The sequence below is a fragment of the Planococcus citri genome, chromosome 1, assembly GCF_950023065.1.
Source record: "Planococcus citri chromosome 1, ihPlaCitr1.1, whole genome shotgun sequence".
NCBI lineage: Eukaryota > Metazoa > Arthropoda > Insecta > Hemiptera > Pseudococcidae > Planococcus > Planococcus citri.
Window position 1 is genome coordinate 27,998,317 of NC_088677.1, and position 19,522 is coordinate 28,017,838.

General features: G+C 34.2%; 2 protein-coding genes across 5 annotated transcripts in view; one reads left to right on the forward strand and one right to left on the reverse strand.

The window, feature by feature from the left end:
- LOC135831181 (ATP-binding cassette subfamily G member 4) overlaps window positions 1-5,655 on the reverse strand; it is a 45,102-nt gene extending 39,447 nt beyond the window's left edge. The window contains exon 1 of the mRNA XM_065343479.1: window positions 4,754-5,655. Coding sequence (XP_065199551.1) covers window positions 4,754-4,814 — 61 coding nt within the window. The 5' untranslated portion in view covers window positions 4,815-5,655. The remainder of the gene's footprint in view (window positions 1-4,753) is intronic.
- The window catches only part of LOC135831202 (uncharacterized), a 572,431-nt gene that overhangs the window by 188,587 nt on the left and 364,322 nt on the right, over window positions 1-19,522 (forward strand). The window lies entirely within an intron of this gene.

Genomic DNA, 19,522 nt, shown 5'->3' on the forward strand with positions numbered 1-19,522 from the left:
CAAAATACACATTCGTTGGAAACTTGTTATTTTAACATTATCGTACATCATAGAGATGAATTCGGCGAACCAATCAGGAAAATCAGCACATTGTCCGTGAAATTCAGGCGCTATCAAGTCTTGGATATTTATTAATGGATTTAATAAAGTTGCTTCAAAATACCTGGCATCAAAACCACGACCACCAGGAGATATTTCTTCCTCAAATGCTTTGAATTCTCCAATAGCTTTTTTTCAAATCTGCGTTAAACGACTCATATTTTTTACAGATTACTTTTTTTTGTTTTTCAAAACATCGACATCTTCAGTTCGGTCATAAGGAAGAGATCGAGCAATTTATTATCTAGCTTTGCAAGGTTATCAATTTCTTTTTTCACGATTCTATGTGGAATGAAATTTGATGTATGTACTACCTATGTACATCATTAGATACGTGTTCAGTTTAATTCGATGATAGGTACAGTTGGTTTATCAGTGTTGAAGGTGCGAAGTATTTTTCGTTTTGACCGGTTCAAGTTTACCTGTGAGTTTTTCGAGTCGCTTTTTTTTCTGCTAAGCACTTACATTTTCAGATATTTCTTCATTTTCACTATCCGATGCTGTACTTAGTTAGAGAAAGTTGAAAAATCTAGTTTTCTAGGGCCAGTATTTGTTTCGAATTTTATTTACGAAAACGATTTCAAATTTTTTCATACTTAGCGAAATTTACTAAAATCGCTACTTTGTTATCAACTACCAAAAAGAACATGGTAGGTATCTCATATTTGTCATTAACATGATTGTCATCTTAATTCGTTCAGCGATGAAAACAAAGACAACGAGAATATATTTCTTTTCATTTTGACAATAACATTAGATTGCAATTTGCAATTTGTTGGTGCGTAGAGCGTACTTATTTCAAAATAAAGGAACCGCATTAGTCTCTACTTATCAACCGGGGCTCTAACATTGCTCATTTCCGCTCGTCACTCGCCGCTCGACAAATGACCGGCAAAATATGAATACCTAATTACGTGTGCCTATTGGATTAACATGGTACCTAGACTCACGATTGAGATTGAGAACGACAAGTAGCAGTTTACGAGTACCTATGCGTAAGCTATTAATAGGTATCTGCTTGTTACTCACTTAAACGACTTCTACTTGTCCACGAATCTGTGCTGAATTAGACCTAAGACGTATGTACGTAATTTAGCTTTAGCCAGCGTACTAGTTTGAGGCGGCAATGCGCAATTCGCGGTGAGAACGGTGTGTGCCTGAGTGCCGGGCCACCGGGGCCAGCCAATTTTTAATAGCAAAATAATTACTTAATCGACTTGAAATGGCAATAAAATACCGAGGTACATAGTAGGTACTAGGTACCTACCTACATATTAGGTACGAATCAACGTCCGGAACGGGTGTGATAATTGATATAAGTAAATGTATCCGTAGGGTACTAATGAATTAATTACTCGCGCTCATGCACAATTGCTACGTGCGTAATAATTACGCGTCATATAATAAACTGACCATCGAATGAAGTACTAATTAACCGGCGAATTTGCGAATCGTTTGGCTTGAAACTACATTTCAACAAACGCGTGAATGCGAATGCGCTAATGTTTCCTTCACTTGCTAGTAGCAAAACGGATAATTTTTGAGCAAATTTTGCCCCAAAATGGCCAAAATGCATTAATAAGCCGCAATTCAATTTTATAGTTGCGTTCTCCGCCAATTTTGAGTAGAAATGAAGTGTCGTAGAATTATTTAAAACGCATGTTGCGACCTAACAAAATAAGTTGAAATTTCGCGATAAATTCAAATATTCCCGAGAAAAATTTTTTTGAGCATTTTGAAAAATTTTGGATATCAAAATTGAGTTATTAGTTTTGGAATTCTCGAAAGAACCTGATGCGATATTCGAAAAAGGTTATAATTTCGCGAGTAAATCAAATATTTCCTCGAAAATTTTTTTGAGCATTTTTCAAGAATTTTGAGCTTTTAAATCGAGTTATGAACTCATGATTGGTGAGATTTTTGAAAATGTACTGTCAGACGCATCAAAATGGATTAAAATTTTGTCAGAAAATCAAATAGTTCCACAAAAATGATTTTAATTATTCTGTATTTTTGAAGAATTTTAGACCTCAAAATTGGGCCATGATTTTTGGAATTTTCGAAAAAAATGTGGTGAGACGTACCAAAATAGATTAAAATTTCACGAGAAAAACAAATATTTTCACGGAAATGTTTGTTGAGCATTTTTGAAGAATTTTAACGACAAAATTGGTTCACGATTTTTGAGAATTTTTGAAAAAGTGCGGCGAGACATACCTATCGAAATAGGTAAACATTTTGCCATAAAATCAAATACTTCCATCAAAATGTTTTTTGAGTATTTTTGAAGATTTTTGACCCTTAAAATCGAGTCATGATTGTTGGGATTTTTGAAAAGGTGCTGTGAGACGTATTAAAATAAGTTGAAATTTTACCAGAAGGTATTTTTGTAGAATTTTCACCTTCAAAATTGGACCATGATTTTTAGGATTTTCGAAGAAGTGCGATGAGGCATATTATAATGTGTTAAAATTTTGCCAGAAAATCCAACATCTCCGCGAATTTTTTTATTGAGTATTACTGAAGAATTTTGATCCTCAAAATCCGGTCATGATTTTCGGGATTTTTGAAAAGGTTTAATGTCACATTTAGGTTGAAATTTTGCAAGAAAATCAAATATTTCAACAAACATGATTTTATTGGATATTTTTTAAGAATTTTGGCCCTCAAAATTGAGCCTCGACTTTTAGGATTTTTGAAAAAAGTATGGTGAGACATAGCAAAATACAAGTAGGTTGAAATTTCGTGAGAAAAGCAAATATTTTCATGGGAATATTTTTTGAGAATTTTTGAAGAATTTTAGGGCCAAATTGGGTCATGATTTTTGCGATTTTTGAAAATGTTTACTGAGACTTATCAAAATGGGTTAAAATTTTGCGAGAAAACTAAGTACAAGTATTTCCATAAAAACGTTTTTTATGCATTTTTGATGAATTTTGAGCCTCAAAATTGAGTCGTGATTGTTAAGATTTTTGAAAAAGTACTGTGAGACATATCAAAATACGTTAAAATGTTGGCCAAAAAATCAAATATTTTCACGAAAATGTTTTTTTGGGCATTTTTGAAGAATTTTGGCCCTTTGAATTGGGCCATGATTTTGGAGATTTTCGAAAAGATGTAATGCGACATTTCAAAATACGAGTAGTTTGAAATTTCGCTAGAAAATTAAATATATACACGAAATTGTTTTTTGAGCATTTTAAAATATTTTGACCCTGAAAATTGCGCCCTGATTATTGGGATTTTTGAAAAAGTGTAAGTACGACATTTCAAAAAGATTTGAAATTTCGTAAAAAAAATAAAATATTTCCACTAAATGGTTTTTTAGGCATGTTGAAGAATTATGGATCCCAAAATTGAGTACCTAATAATTTTTGAAATTTTCGAAAAAGCCCAATGCGACATATTGAAATGGGTTGAAATTTCGCGAGAAAATCAAATATTTCCATGAAAATATTTTTGGAGCATTTTTCAAGAATTTTGAGCCTCAAAATTGAGTCATGATTGTTGGGATTTTTGAAAGAGTGCGATCAGACGTATCAAGATAGATAAAAAATTTTCCAGAAAATGAAATATTTCCACGAAAACGTCTTTTGGGTATTTTTGAAGATTTTTTACCCTCAAAATTGGGTCACGTGATTTTTGGAATTTTCCAAAAAGTGTGATGCAACATATCAAAATGTCTCAAAATTTTTCCAGAAAATCATATATCTCACAATCAGCAACACTTTTTTTGGGAATATTTTTGAAGATTTTGGGGTCCTCAAAATTGGGATATGATTTTTGGGATTTTCAAAAATATGTCATGTGACATATCAAAATGGGTTGAAATTTTGTATGAAACCTAAATTTTTCCTCTAGCGTGCCTTTTTTTTTTTTAGCATTTTTGAGATGTTCTGAGCCCAAAATTGAATAATAATTTTGGTCATTTTCTTGAAAGATGCCATGCGACCTATCAAAACTGTTCTTAATTTCACCAGAAAGCCAAACATTGGCCATTTATTACAAATTGACTGTAGGTTATCGACTGTGCGACGATTTACTATAGAATTGCAGCTGATATTTTTTTAAAAGTATAAACTGTTGTTGCATCATTCATCTTACCTTATATCTAATGGCAACTCGTGAAATTGTTTACTTTATAATGCTACCATGAATCAGACTAACTATTCTTCAAAAATGCTCAAACAATAACGTACAAAAAATATTGTAATAGGTCCCATTAATTTGCTTCAAAAATCTCAGGAATCAACACCCAATTTCTGGCTCACAATAATTCTTCTAAAAAATGCTCAAAAAAACATTTTTGTAAAAATGGCCATTTTTACTATATAAAGTCAAATTTTTTCAAAATCCAAATGGACTACATTTTTTTACTCCTCAGTGTGAATTCAATTCGACCCTAAACTCATTTTTGAAAATTTTCGACTTATCTGGGTCTTTCTGTGTGGTCTTCATTTGAACTTCTCGCGAAATTTTAATAGATGTTGATTGTTGATATGTCGATCGTAACATCGTTTTGAAGTAGGTACCTAATTCTACATCCAAATTGGGGGGGGGGGAAGTAGAGGAATTCGATTTCTAGGACACTTTTTGCCTGTTGGACTGGGACTAATAGCTTAAACAGAATAAGTATAGGTACGTATTATCTTACCGGATCGATTCCAAAAGTTTGCGCGGGCTTTGAAAGTGACATCTTCGAATTCCACATCCATGTTGTTAACGTGTTGGTCCAAAACGCATACAGCAGATACCTACGAGTACCTGTGTAGGTAGTGCAGATGCAGCTACGTTAAGAAGGTATTGATGAGTACTTCTACTTATGTGTCGGTCTCGGGGTTTATAGTGTTACGTTTCAGAAAATGCTACTAAATAGCTGTAGCGACCGTCCAATGCTCGGTGTTGGTGGAATAAAAAAACATTAAAAGCCGTCTGTATCGTTCAACATCCAGTTCAACTTGATCAATTGTCGTAAATATGGAGATGATGATTGCTGACGATCGAATATCAAAGTTAAGTAGGTCTATAGGTAACTATTGTCGACAAAGCGAAGCAAACTTTTTCACATATCACTGATTATGACATATACACAGACACTATAGGCAATCGTACACGCGACCATTTGTCCAGTTCGACTCGCGCAGGCGTAAAAAATGAAACAGATAAGCCGGCAAAACAAACAACAAGTTCATCGATTCAAACACACGAATGCGTATAGGTAATGCGTACACTACACACGCTTGTATGTACGTAGACGTACTATGTAGTAGCAAAAGTTAAAAATCAATCGATCGCGATTACGACTTTACGAGTATTTCTCGCGAATGCGCGAATTGCGAACAGTGACGCGAAACCGAATGTTGGTCGAGTTGATCGCTGAACCTGTTAGATCGGATGGACTATGGAGCGAGAAAGCGAAAGCGAATACTAGCGTGCGTCCGCGTTCGTACACATGTGATACTAAATGCGAAAGCGATCTCGCGATTGCCGTTGCCGTTGCCGATCGTAAATGAGAAATGAGAAAATGTGAAACGAGAAATGAGTAACAAGTAACTAACGAGTAAATGTTACGGCGGCGTCGCGAATCGCGAACCGCGGGTCCACGACCCAATCGAGTCCAAATACTCGTAAAAGCCCCACTCCGGTAGTCGCGTCGCGTCGCTTGGGCCTTAGCGCCTTACGCCTTGGCGTCAGCTGATCTGATGGTGAGCTTCAGCTGCAGATTCGGTTTCGGCACGCTCAGCACGCGTTAATTTGTCGCCACTCGGTATAGATGATGCTGTAGATAAAAAAAATTGAACATTTTATGTACTACGTAGATAGATAACGTACATTTACCTACAAATGATATTATACTCGTAACTCGTAAGTCGTGTTACGCATGTACACTCGATTACTCGCCTATATCGTTTCAGATCTACGCATTCAGATCGTATCACATGACATGACATCACAGGTCACAGATCACAGATTTGTAGGTACCTAATACCTACTTATACTCGTACATAGTTTACAGTTCAACTTCAACTGGCAAAAAGTACTCTGTAAATCGAGTTTGGATTGCATTTTGGCGACTCAGGAAATTCAGTTTACTTTTTTAGTAAATTCAAAATTCTGGAGAAATTGAAAAATCGCGCTGGAGACTCCAGAATGGCTGGAAATTGTGAAATTTGGATGAGGGGAATTAATATCAGTTTTAGGACTTATTTTGATCATTTTTACTGATCAAGTACGTACTGTTTTTAAAAACAGCATAAATCACCAAAAACAGTCAATTTTGAATGTTCAAACATTCGCCGAAAATCGAAAAATGAAGTGGGCAGCTGAAAATTTGGTTTTGGGGATTTTAGACCATGCTCTTTCCAAAAATCGTGGTCTCGTTCAAATCGGAGGTTAGCACCTCAAGAGGTTCCCTTGTGAGATGTCAGATAGGACATGTCTTGGATTTCTGCAGTTGCATAATGGGATGAGAGAGGATTCTGACCCCCCTCCCCCTCTATTTTCGTAATGGCTTCGACGCGAACGTTTTCTTTTTTTACAGTTTAATTTTGGGCACTCCCCTCGTTTTGAATGTACTTTCAGCTTGCTAGTTGCACGATAGAAGGCTATAGTGCCTCTCAGAAGTGTGATTTTTGGCAAATTTAGCACATAAATGGTTCCACAGGCGTAGTTCGTTCCACACAAGACACACATGGAACCAAAATTTTCGAAAAAACGACTGGCACAATCGAAAGCAATGGATTTGTAAACTTGCGCCCCCCCCCCCCCCCATTTTGAGCGGAAATGAGCAGTTGTAGAATTATTCGAAAGTGATGTTTCGACCTATCTAAATAAGTTGAAATTTTGCGAGAAATTCAAATATTTTCTCGAAAACATTTTTCGAGCTTTTAGAAGAATTATGAGCCCAAAATGGGGGTCATGATTTTTGAGATTTTTGAAAACGTTTACTGCGACCTACCAAAATAGGTAAAAAATTTTCGAGAAAACTAAATATATTTGCAAAAATATTTTTTGAGCATTTTAAAAAGAATTTTGAGCCCTTTGCGTCATGACTTTTTCCATTTTTAAGAAAGTTAGCTGCAACCTATCAAAATTAGTTGAAATTTTGCAAGTACACAAATCGAATTTTTACACGATTTTTTTTGAGCTTCTTGAAGAATTTTGAGTTCTAAATTAGGTCATGATTTTTAGAGTTTTTGAAAACGTTAACTGCGACCTACCCATCAAAATACTAGTTTGAAATTTTGCGAGTAAATCGAATTTTTTCTCGGAATTGTTTTTTGAGCTTTTTGAACAATTTTGAGACCAAAATTGGATATTAATTTCGGTGATTTTCAAAAAAGTGTAATGCAATCTATTAAAATGGTTCTAAATTTCAGCCGAAAATCAAAAAGAGCATTGCCGAGTAAAGTAGACGATTTGGACCTATCTTCGGATTTTGAAACTAACCATCGGAAGATGTCAATTGTCAATGTCAGAAAAGTTGAGAATTTTCGATTTAAAAAAAAAATCTGTGATGAGTGCATTTTTCCAGGTTGAAAAACCCCTGACTTTGACAAAAATGAGTGAAAAAATCGTATGCTTTAAATTCCCCTAAAATTCAAAATATATGATGTAGGTACCTATTTTGACTTGATACATATTAGTGTATAAATAAAGGAATTTTCGGTGGGTCGGTCACCCAGAAGGTGGTTCAGGGGGTCCCAAAATGGCGAGAATCAATTTTTTTTTTAAATTATAAAACATAGAAAAAGTTGATAAATTCGGTTCGGGTTGATGATGTAGTTGGACGTTTTTCATTATATGTACCTATACTGCGAGAAAAAAAATTTGGCCAAAATTGACCAATTTGGTCGAGAAAGACCACGAAGAAATCAGTTTTTTGCATTTTTGAAGATCTTCACCGATATGAAGAATTTGGAAAATAATATGGTGTAAAATATTGGAAGTTCGAAAAAAAAATCGGATGAAAACTGCCATCAAAGTGGAAAATCTCTGAACTGAAATTACAATTTCACCAAATTTTGAAGAGGTTATAACCTCTTCCAAATGGGATGAAATGGGTGAAATTTTGGGCCATAATGAACAACAATGATGATAAAAATTTTACCTTCATGTGGATTCCGGCTCATGTTGGAATTTTCATGTCAGAATTTACTGATGAAGAAGCAGAAAAAGCTACCCATGTTCAACCTTTCAACTTGATTAATATTCCATTATCAGACTTTGAATCATCAGTGAAGAACAATATAAAAGTTTTATGGTCTCAAGAATGGAATGATACTCCTCAAACAAATTGGCTAAGATCTATCACACACATACCCAGAGACTTCAACAAAATGAAAAGTATAAGCCGTCGATCTCAAACAAAAATTACTTACTAGACTTTTAATTGGTCACACTAGATTAACTCATAAGTACTTAATTATATTTTGAAAAAAATTAATCCCCCTTTATGTTGCAATTGTAACGTGATGTTTGATAACAACCACTTGATTGATTGTCCCTCTTTAAACCTTCAAAATCTAAAAGATGATTTAAACAAATTCATTGATAATAAATTAAATTTTAATAATATTATTAAATTAATCAAAAATGATAAATTACTCCATCTAGTTTAATTTTTCAAAAAATAGTTTAAGTGCTTTTAAAATCAAAATATCTATTATTGTGTTGTAAGCACTTTAAAAATAAATGTCTATGTCTATGTCTATGGATATGGATATGGATATGGATGGTTATGTTTCAAAATCCTTTATCCGGCTATGCTCTTTCTACACAAAATCTTTGTTCAGCACTTCTGAAAAAAATTTGAGTGTATTTTTCCAGTTGAACGACCCATCGAAATGTGGCACATGAAGATAAAGTTCAGCATTGTAACCTACCTACAACATTTTTTCAACGTGTCTTAAAAATTTAGTGGAGAAAAAGTCGATGAAGATGATTACAATAATACCTAGGTACATATATTATCATTATAATATGTATTGATCTTTTTTGTGAATGGTTCAGTATACCTCTGTTCCTATAAATACCTAGGTACCTAATTATTATTTTGTGTGTCTCTATTATGAAAAAGTGTTTCATTCATTTGTAATGTAGGTACATAAAGATTCCACAGCATCATAAATAATTGATTTTTTCGTATTTGTAATTTCCACTAACTTTGATGAAGTGGAAATCCTTTCTTCAACAGTAGGTATCCCCAAAAATTGCTTGAAGAAATTTTTCTTCGAAAATGCTCAGACAACATGACAACATGTTTGCGGAAATATTCGATTTTATCGTGAAATTTTAACCTACGAGTATTTTGACAGATCGCAGTAAACTTTTTTCAAAAATCTCAAAAATCATGACCCAATTTTGGCCCCAAAATTTTTCAAAAATGCGCAAAAAATAATTTCAGGAAAATACTTGATCTTTTCGTGAAATTTCAACCTTTTTGACAGATCGCGCAGTAAACTTTTTCAAAAATCTCGAGTATCATGACCCAATTTTGGGCTCAAAATTCTTCAAAAATGTTCAAAAAGCAATTTCAGGAAAATATTTGACTTTCTTGCGAAATTTTAATCTACTTTGATAAGTCGCAGTACACTTTTTCGAAAACCTTGAAAAGCAAGACCCAATTTTGGGCTCAAAAAACATTTTCGCGGAAATATTTGAATTTCTCGCGAAATTTTAACCTATTTTGATAGGTCACAAGATCTCTTTTGAATAATTCTACAACACTTCATTTCTACTCGAAATCGTCGGAGGAAGGCGCGACTTTGAAATTCCATGAACTTTTTTATGCTATAGGTAGATGATTAGATATCTACGTTTTTTTTTTTTGCGTCGCCAATTTGATGACGCCTGCAAAACCATTTCTATGCTAAATTTCCCCAAAAATCACACTCAAAGGGGCACTAGCGTTCCATAAACTGAATTGAACGGGTATCCGGAATGTAGAAGTGCTCTGGAGTAGTTTTGAGAATTGTGGATTTGCAGGCTCTGGTCCCCCCCTCCAATCATGCAACTGCGAAAATTTACGATAGTCTCTTCTGACATTTCAGACCCATACCTACCAATAGTAAACTGAATTTTCTTGGGTCGTAAAAATGCAATCCAAATTCGATTTCTAGCATAGAGGTAGCCTACTCTATGCTAGAAATCGAATTTGGATTGCATTTTTACGACCCAAGAAAATTCAGTTTACTATTAGTAGGTAATTAGGTAGGTTCGGTAGTGGACATGGTGGATAGATACGTACTCGGATTCGTCCATCTGATATCGTGTGATATGCTGATGTATATCAGTATAGACGATAACACGGATGCAGGTGGATGCAGACAAATGCAGATCTAGGCGATAGACTAGGCTAACTAAACGCGATCGCATTAGGAAGTAAATACAGGTACGAGTAAGACAAGGCCGGTAGTGACGGCGGTGTGGTGCGGCCAAAGTGCTAACGACTTCCCGATCCCACCAAAGACCGCCGCCGCGCCGTGCCGCCGACAATGCGCAAGAGACGCTCAATGAAAATGGAAAGTCTGCAAAGCAAACCAGACGGCCAAGTACCTCGTCGCTGTCGCTAAAAAGCGCCTCGTCGCTGTACCGTAATACGAGTAAATTGAATGAGAATCTCCGCGCAGGCCGCATCATCGCTCAACGTTCGACACTGTAGCTTCTCTCAAGTCTCAGCTTAGAACAAATGAGTCGTACGTATAGGTAATCTATAAACGCCACATTTGAAAAGGTCGCAGTCGTCGCAACATTTCGCTTCCTCCCACTGATCGGCTTTGCCCATGACGCATCAAGTTCAATAACTAAACTTCTTGGAGTTACCTGAAAGCGTCGAGTAAATTATGTAGGTGATGGGTATCTCTACCAGCTCTACTGAAAGCAAATCAAAACTTTCGCCGAGCCCCAGTCGTTCTATCTACAAGCAGCTCGTTGTAGGTATAATGTATCTAAAGGTATAGTCTCTTGTGAGCTGCCATCTAATTTTCATCTTCTTGATCATTCGATCATTCGATCATTCGATGTAGGTATAGCCACCTATACCTTACTTACTGCGAGTAAAACATGACAATTTATACTACCGTGCAAACAAAAAAGAAAGCTCGTTTCTTCGGCTCTTCGCCATCATAATAATATGAAAAATCGCTCCATCGTACCGCCATTGTGGTCGCTACTCCGACTCGCTAGCTCGTTGGTCGTTTAATGCTCACAATTCGGCATTCCGATTCCGAATCGTTGAATTAAATAACACTCGTTGCCCACGCATTTCAACTCGAATGTGCCAACTCGAGAGTCTCGAGAAACTTTCACAACGTGTGAAAAAAATAATAAAATAAAATGAAATACCTAAAATAAATGAAAAACACTAAAAACAGTCAACTCGCTGCTCGTACGCGTAATTGATTTGCTAATATAGCGAATGGCCCGCGCTAGCCGTTAATGATTTCGGCACAATTCTGCAATTTTGCATAGATGAGTAATCGCTATCGTAATAAGATTTAATATACTCATTACTCTCCTACCTGTACTCTATACTCGCTCTCATGTAGTTTCAAAAACCGTTTTCGTTGTTATTTTATTTTTTGCTGACACGAGAAGCATAGGATTATGCGAGTCGTTGTAGAGATGAGAGATTGCTAGATCTGTTTGTCACACTTGACTCGCAGAATCAACGAAAGGAGCAGTTTCCGGATCTTAGCGTTGTAGTACGCGTTACCTATACGCGTTTCGCTAGTACAAACTTGGGTTTTATTTCACGGATTTCCCGCTGTATGTTTTTTGTATGTATTATTTATATATTATACATTTTTATTGAAACAGGAAGAAGAAACTGATTGTGATCATAGGTTCTATTAAACACATTCCTTTCGGTTCGTGTATATACCTACGTGTACGTAGATCTATTTATGTACCTATACTGCAGATATTACTCGTATTATAGTCGAGCGTGAATACGTTTACGTACCAACCTATATTTAGGAGTACCTAGTACCTCTAGTAATAATGTACTTACGTAATCTTTGGTTTCCTTAAATTAATTTTGAAAAGTTAGACTACCTAATGGTAATTTTTGGCAACGAAGTGAGAATTTTTGTAATTCCTGGCAAAATGTGAAAAAAAAACAATTTTTGGCGAACACCAAGATTTGATCAATATTATCAAAAAAAAAGGACCTTTTGAGAATTATTGGCAAAAAAAAGGATACTTTTTAGTCATTTCTAGGAAAATAACCAAGACATTTGGACGATTCTTGAAGAAAACAAAAAAAAATCATCTTTTGGAAAAAATTGGAACTTTTGGAATTTTCCTCCAAAAAATTGACCATTTTGCTAAAAAGCGAAAATTTTTGTCATTCTTGAAAAATCGAAAATTCTCAACCATTTTTCAAAGAAATGGAGACATTTTGGAATTTTTGAAAAAAAGTGACTATTTTCTTGCAGCTTTGCCGGAAAGCGATAGTTTTTGTCAATTTTAGGCAAAAAGCAATACTTTGACCATTTCAACATGAAGCAGGGCTTTATGGCAATTATTGGGAGAAAACATACTTTTTCATAATCGTCAAAAAAGCGAGAATTTTGAACAATTTTGAGAAAAAAGCAAGACTGTTTGGAATTTTTGCCAAAAAACACTAAAACGACAATTATTATCCATTTTTCTGAAAGAGCAACAATTTTTGGCAAAAAACAAGATTTGAAATTTTTAGCAAAATACGGAGGTTACGGACCCTTTATACTCAAGTAAGTACGTGATTTAGGGCCAAAAAATGATAAATTTTCAAATTTTCGCAGTTCCTCCCCCCCCCCAAAAAATTGAATCATTTTTGTAAAAGAGTGAGGCTTTTTGGAATTTTCTGCAAAAAAGCAATCAATTTCAGCCATTTTACTAAAGAGCAAAAATATCAAAATTTTGGTAATTTTTGATTGAGAAAGCGAGAATTTTTGGCAAAAAGCAGGACTTGATAATTTTAGCGAAAGGGAAGGTTTTTTTTTGGCAATTATCTACCCGGCAAAAAAGCAAACCTTCTCCAAGTCATTTGGGCGATTCTTGAAAAAAAAATGGAGGTCGAGTCTCCTCTGCAAAGGGAGTTTCAAGTCACGGGCATGTTTTTTGCTTTGGACCTTAAAAAATGAAGAAGCCTCATTGATAGGAATTTTAAACGATTTTTTCCATGTTTTCGAAAGTCTTACAAAGTATCAGAATGAAAGCTCTTGAAAGTAAGAAGATCTAAATGTCCACTTTTGTGTCACTCGAAATATCAGAAATTGGCCATTTTTCTACATATTTTTTTGTACCTATTTTCATCGAAACTTTTTCCAAGTTCTTGAAAATCAGACAAAATATTGTAAAATTGTAAAAATGTTGGTTATTGATAAATTTCCACGTTTTTAAATGTCTCTGACAAAATATCAGAAACTGAGTCAAAATTTTTCCAAGTTTTTGAAAGCCAGCTTGACGCAGAATTTCGCATAGACCCCCCCCCCCCAAACGCGCAAAAAATATATCCGTGTCAAAATTTCAATAATTGTTCTGAAAATTGAAAATTTTTGTAAAAAGCAAAAGCAAGAGTGCGAAACTATGATAATTTTAGAAAAAAATAACACCTTTTGCTATGTAGATAATTAGACGTAGGTAAAGGCCAAAAAATGATACTTACCTACTTTTTTGAAATTTTCTGTCAAAAAAGCGACACTTGATCAATTCTTGAAAAAATTCAAGGCTTTTTCGAATATGCTTCAAAAAATTAGGCATTTTGCTAAAAAGCAGAAATGTTTGTCATTTTTGTAAAAACGAGAATTTTTAGCAAACTGCAAGATTTTGATAATTTTAGCAACAGGAAAAGGGTTTTTGGAAATTTCCGGCTAAAAAGCTAAAATTTTGGATAATAGTTTTAAAGGTCCCTTTTACTTACTTTTCGGAATTTTTACGAAAAAAGTGAACTTATTCAAAAATTTTGCTAAACGCGAGTTTTCGTCAATTTTTTTGCAAAAAGTTAGACTTTGACAATTAACAAAAAGCACAATCTTTAGTTAAATAATTACCTAGGGATCAAAAAATGATATTTTTTTGCAGTTCCTGTCAAAAAAATGGGACTTTCGAACAATTTTTGGAAAAGAGTGAGACTTTTTGGAATTTCTGTAAAAAGACGACAATGTTTAGTCATTTTACTAAAAAGCAAAAAATTTTGTAATTTTTGAAAACGCGAGAATTTCTGACAAAAAGCAGGGCTTTGACAGTTTTAGCAAAAGGAACGCCTTTTCTGACAATTTCCATCAAAAAAGCTAAACTTTTGTACAATTTTTTTTGAAAAAAGTGAACTTTTATTTCGGAATTTTTGGAAATTACTGAAATTTTTTAGCAACTTTCTCAGAAAGCGAGAGTTTTTGCCTATTTATGGCGAAATTCTAGACTTTTGATAATTTTAGCAAGAAGTGGGTTTGATGATAATTTTTTTGTTCAACACTTTTTTCGCAATTTTGGTCAAAAAAGCCAGAATTCTGTACACTTTTGATAAAAAAGCAGAACTTAGTCGGTTTCCTAAACAAACGAGAATTTTTGTCAATTTTTGAAAAAACGAGAATTTTTAACAGAAAGCAGGACTTTGAAAATTTTTTGGAAATTATTATCTACCGAAACAAATTATACGAGTATTTTTTCACGCTTTTTGTTGCGATTACCTCGGTCCAAAGGGCTGCATGTAATTGAATTTTAGTTCGATGCAGCCAATCTGGTTCCAAGCTCTTCAATTCTTTTCCAAACTTTACCCACTAGTGAAATTTGATCGGATTTCATTTTTTCGGGGTCTTCTCGAATCCTCAAAATAAGTAATTTTTGAGTAGGTAGCTCAGAGCCCAGAGGAGTCTGTAACTGAAGCTATAAAATGCGTAAAACATTCACCTCATTTCGTCGAAAACTGAAAATATCAGTTAATGCACTGCCTTCCAAAACAACGATTAGGCAAGCACATTTACTCGAATGAACTTATGCTCAGGTATACTGTGATGCCGTTATAATAAAATATTCAAATAACTAGGTCTTTCGATCAATTTTCGATTTTTATGACTTGTGAATTTTTCACGTAAATTTTTCCAATCGAAACATTTTTGCTAAAATGGCCAAGCAGAGTTTATAGCACGAGGTGAGTCAATTAGTAGCCCAAAGACTACCTACTACTCTAATGGCTACTTTCGAACCGTAATTTTGAATACAAACGCGGCCGTACAATTAAAAATAAGGGAAATTGACCCACTGCATCGATGAAAGTACAGCCCAGTTGATTTTAACGGTTCAAAAGGTCCGTGAAATAGGATCACTATGTTCACGAGTCAACGAAACATCGAACAAAAACAATAGGTAGGTAGTACGCCTAAAATTTACAATAAATAAACGATTACCCAGGTACGTTTACAAGATGTCTCGTGAGATTTTCAAAACTTTTCCTCTTCGTTTTTTTTATTCGTGTTACCATTTTTTTTTTCTAAATGATTCTTTAATTCCCACCTTTTTCTAAGTGATACGAGGTGAAAAAAAAAGCATCAAGGTGTAACGAAATATGAATATTTAGTAAAAATTAACGTAAATTAGTATCAGAGACGATAGGTGCATTATAAAGACATATGTTGCCCGTTGAAATTTATGTAATTTAGCGGATAACGGTTTTATCTTGAAACAAAGTAGGATTAAGCTCGCGTTTCGCTATACTACATTGCATTATACCTGCGTGTGTCTGTGTATAGGTAGACCTGGAGGCTGGAGGCTGGACACGGTGGCGAATTAGCTTGTTTCTCGAAACGTATGGGATATATTTCTACCCTAAACCATGATTTACATGTTGAGTGCTTCACATTATGTTTCGTAAAATGTGCTGCGGTCCGTGAAAGCTTTCGTATAGTGTCCTCCAATGTTTACTTTCGTTTTTTTTTCTAAATTGAAAGGGGTAGTTTAGTTGGGTATACCTATGTAAGATCTTATGCGGTATGAATTCTCTAATTAAAAAGCTCTCTACTTAATTACGTTGGTCAATTAGTAAAGGCAATGGAATTGAAAGCTGTTTAGTTTGGTTTTGATCATCTGATCTTGATGTAGGTATTCAAAAGTTCTTACTTGCCTACCAATTGATTGAATGAAATGAATCTCATTAATGAGTATTCGAATTTGAATTTTTTTTTTGACAATGAAAATAAATTTATCTAGTGTAATCGAATTGAAAAAATCATCTGAACTTCACTACCTAATTCATTTTTGCATATTTATCTCTGCTTCCTTATATTCTTTTCTTTTTCTCATTCTGCTGGGAAAATCAGAATGAAAAAAATTGCAGAATTTAAACGCAGACTTCGGCCGTACATATTTCTTTATTTTTTCATCGATTGAAATTTCCACATCAAGCTGGATCCACTCTGACACGATTAAATACACCCGTAAAATTAGTTTATTGTTCACGATGACGGGCTGCATTATTAAATGATGGCGCTATATTTTCATCGTACAGGGTGTTCCAGAATAACCTTTCACATTTGTTTTTTTTATTACTCTGAGAGAAAAATGTTTACAAAAATTCTTTTACAACCAAAATGAAGTAGAAATATGCCGTTTTTAGACCGTATATTTGAGTTTTCATTAAAAATGAAGTTTTAAAAATTTTTCCATCGAGATATTTTCCTTCATTTTTGACACATTCAACCGAACATTTTTTCAAATTATTGAACACTTCTCTTCCAATCAGTTGCGACTCATGAACCTAGAAGCTGTTTCAGAGTCCTAGATTTATCTCGATACACTTTTGACTTGGAATAACTCCATAAAAAAAATCGCAGGCTGAAAAGTCAGGGGATCAAGGTGGCCATTAAATTTCTGGTTCAACACGTCGACCATAACAAAATTATTTGATGACTGAAGTGCTCACGCGCTAAACATATGTGTACATCCCTGGTAGTTCCAACATGTTGGAAGGAAGTAAGTAACTCTATTACGTCGCGTCTGTCTTTTAGTTCGGAACAAGAAACTCGTTTAACATTTTGCCTTACCCCTCACTGTTACTGTTTCATTAAACACACATGGTCCCACTATACCGAATTTAGCCACGCCCAACCAAACAGTCAACTTGGCGGAGGTTTAGATGTTTCTCAAGTAATATCAACTGATTCTTTGTACACTAGAAGCGCACATTCCAATTATTCACTTCACCATTTAGATAAAAATGAGCTTCGTTACTGATGAATAAGGAGTAAAGAGTTACAGGAACCTTTATTTTTAAAAAAGGCCTTCACAGTAAAAGCACACTGTACAGCCATCTACTTCTCCAGGGCAAAAAATAACTATTGAAACATAATTCGGCATGCTTTGGCTACCTAGAACCGCCTTTACCATTCCCCTAGCTCCACTTGAACACAGATCAGTGGTTACCAAAATGTGAAAGGTTATTCTGGAACACCCTGTATATCTAAAACTGTCTTCATGGCATTTACTATGAAGCGAATACGTTTACGTAGCCGTCAATCTAACAAATTTTGATTATATACTTATCGATCACCCGATGCATTTATTCGAATTGATTAGCCTGAGTGCATATGCATGTTTTGTTGAAGTTCATATTGTACTCGCTATTACATCATACTTCGATTTTCCATTAATATGGTTCGAAATTTAACGTACCTTTACCTTTGATTATTAACTTGACGAGCAGTTGGCATTCGAATATTTAATTTGGGAAATTTTCTAGCATTTGAACGTCGATGAGGTAATATTTTTCAGTCGATTATCGCGAATTAATTTCTTTTTCATGGGATAATTACGGTTAATTTGGTAGTTTGACTTGATTTGATTGACGATGAGATGTGGAAGAAGTTAGGTTACCTATGCTTACAATTACCTATCTACTGTTAGATACCTATCAAAAGTTCACCAATGTTTGGTCCATTTTTGACTTTAATTTTACGCCTAGAGTAATGATTCTTCGCGATGAAGATGTCTAGGTATCTGCATTTTGAGCATTATTTTTTTTTAATTTAATTTTTTTACGAATTTTTAGTGAGGTTGTGCTCTTACGAGTTTTACGTTGTGCGTCTTTTGAGGAAATAGATTTGTCTAACGCTGAATCGTCATTTGAGAGATTCTAATAATAATAAGGAATCAACTGGCGGTGTCTTATTTCAACTGCGAAGTATTTTCGTTTGGATAGGGTTTCCTCCATTTTCAAATTATCTGCCAAGAAACGATTATACTTACAAACGACAAAATAGAAATTCAATCGTTTTATGAAAATGAGTGTAATCTATGACGTAGTTTTGCAAAAGCGTCTTTGCTGCCACTTGATCTTTTTTGGTATACTGATAAGTAATTTAGAGATTCTCCGATTCTCGGCTGACAGCAAGATCAAAACTAAAGGTTTTGTGGGGGGAGGGGGGCAACAGAAAATTTTCCGACTGATATGAGGGAAAAAATCAATTTTACCGAAAACAATTCTGCCAGAATTTTAGAATTTGAATGATGAAATTTCATGTTTGAAAAAAAAAGAAAACAGACCCGAACGAACTGAGGGCAAAAGCTTTCAAAAATTCGTATTTTGGTGATTTTTTCATGTGAGGAGTGTTTTCGGAAATCTAAGTTTGATTTTGAAGAAGAAGAACTAACATAATTCAAGTAAATTATTGAGTATTTTTTGAAACAATTTTGGGATTCTGAAATATTTTTCTCAGGGATGCGAACCGAAAAAAAATTGGGGCTCAAAGCTAATAAAGGTTCCGAAACATTACTTTAGTTATTATTACACTAGTCTCCTTTTTTTCAATAATTTTCCAAAGGTTCTGTTTTCTGCTAAAATTTGTCAGTCTTGCTTCTTCCTAAAATTTTCTTTTTGTAGTAAAATTGTTGAAAGTTGTTTTTTTTTTAAATAATTTGTCAGGAATGTTGACTGAACGCGTGAAAGGAAAAATTTTCAGTACATGACGTCATTACTCGGTTTATTTTTTTATTTTTGTCGTTCACAATTACTCTGATTCGTTCGTTTTCAATGATTACCTATCTTTTTTTCTTTTTTTTAATTTTCTCAATCTTCTTCTGATCTTGCAAACTCAGATTCATTGAAACGAAAACCAATCATTCGATGCAAAAATAAAAACACATAGTCAATAGTCAAGTTTTTACATACTCAGTAACTCATGAGATAAAAATAATGAACAGGTAAAGAACAAGAATCTCAAGATATTATTCAAAAGAGACTACCTACTTAATTATCATTTTGGTAGTATACCTCTTACAAAATATAGGTATAAAATTTAAAAAAAACAAAACAAGTAAAAAAATTAGGTCATTTTTTGACACTTTGATAATAATAAGTTTTCAGGAAACTTATTTGTTACCTTACAAAAAACAATTAAGGAACTAGTAAAATATTACCAAATTAAAAAAAAATAGAAACTATAGG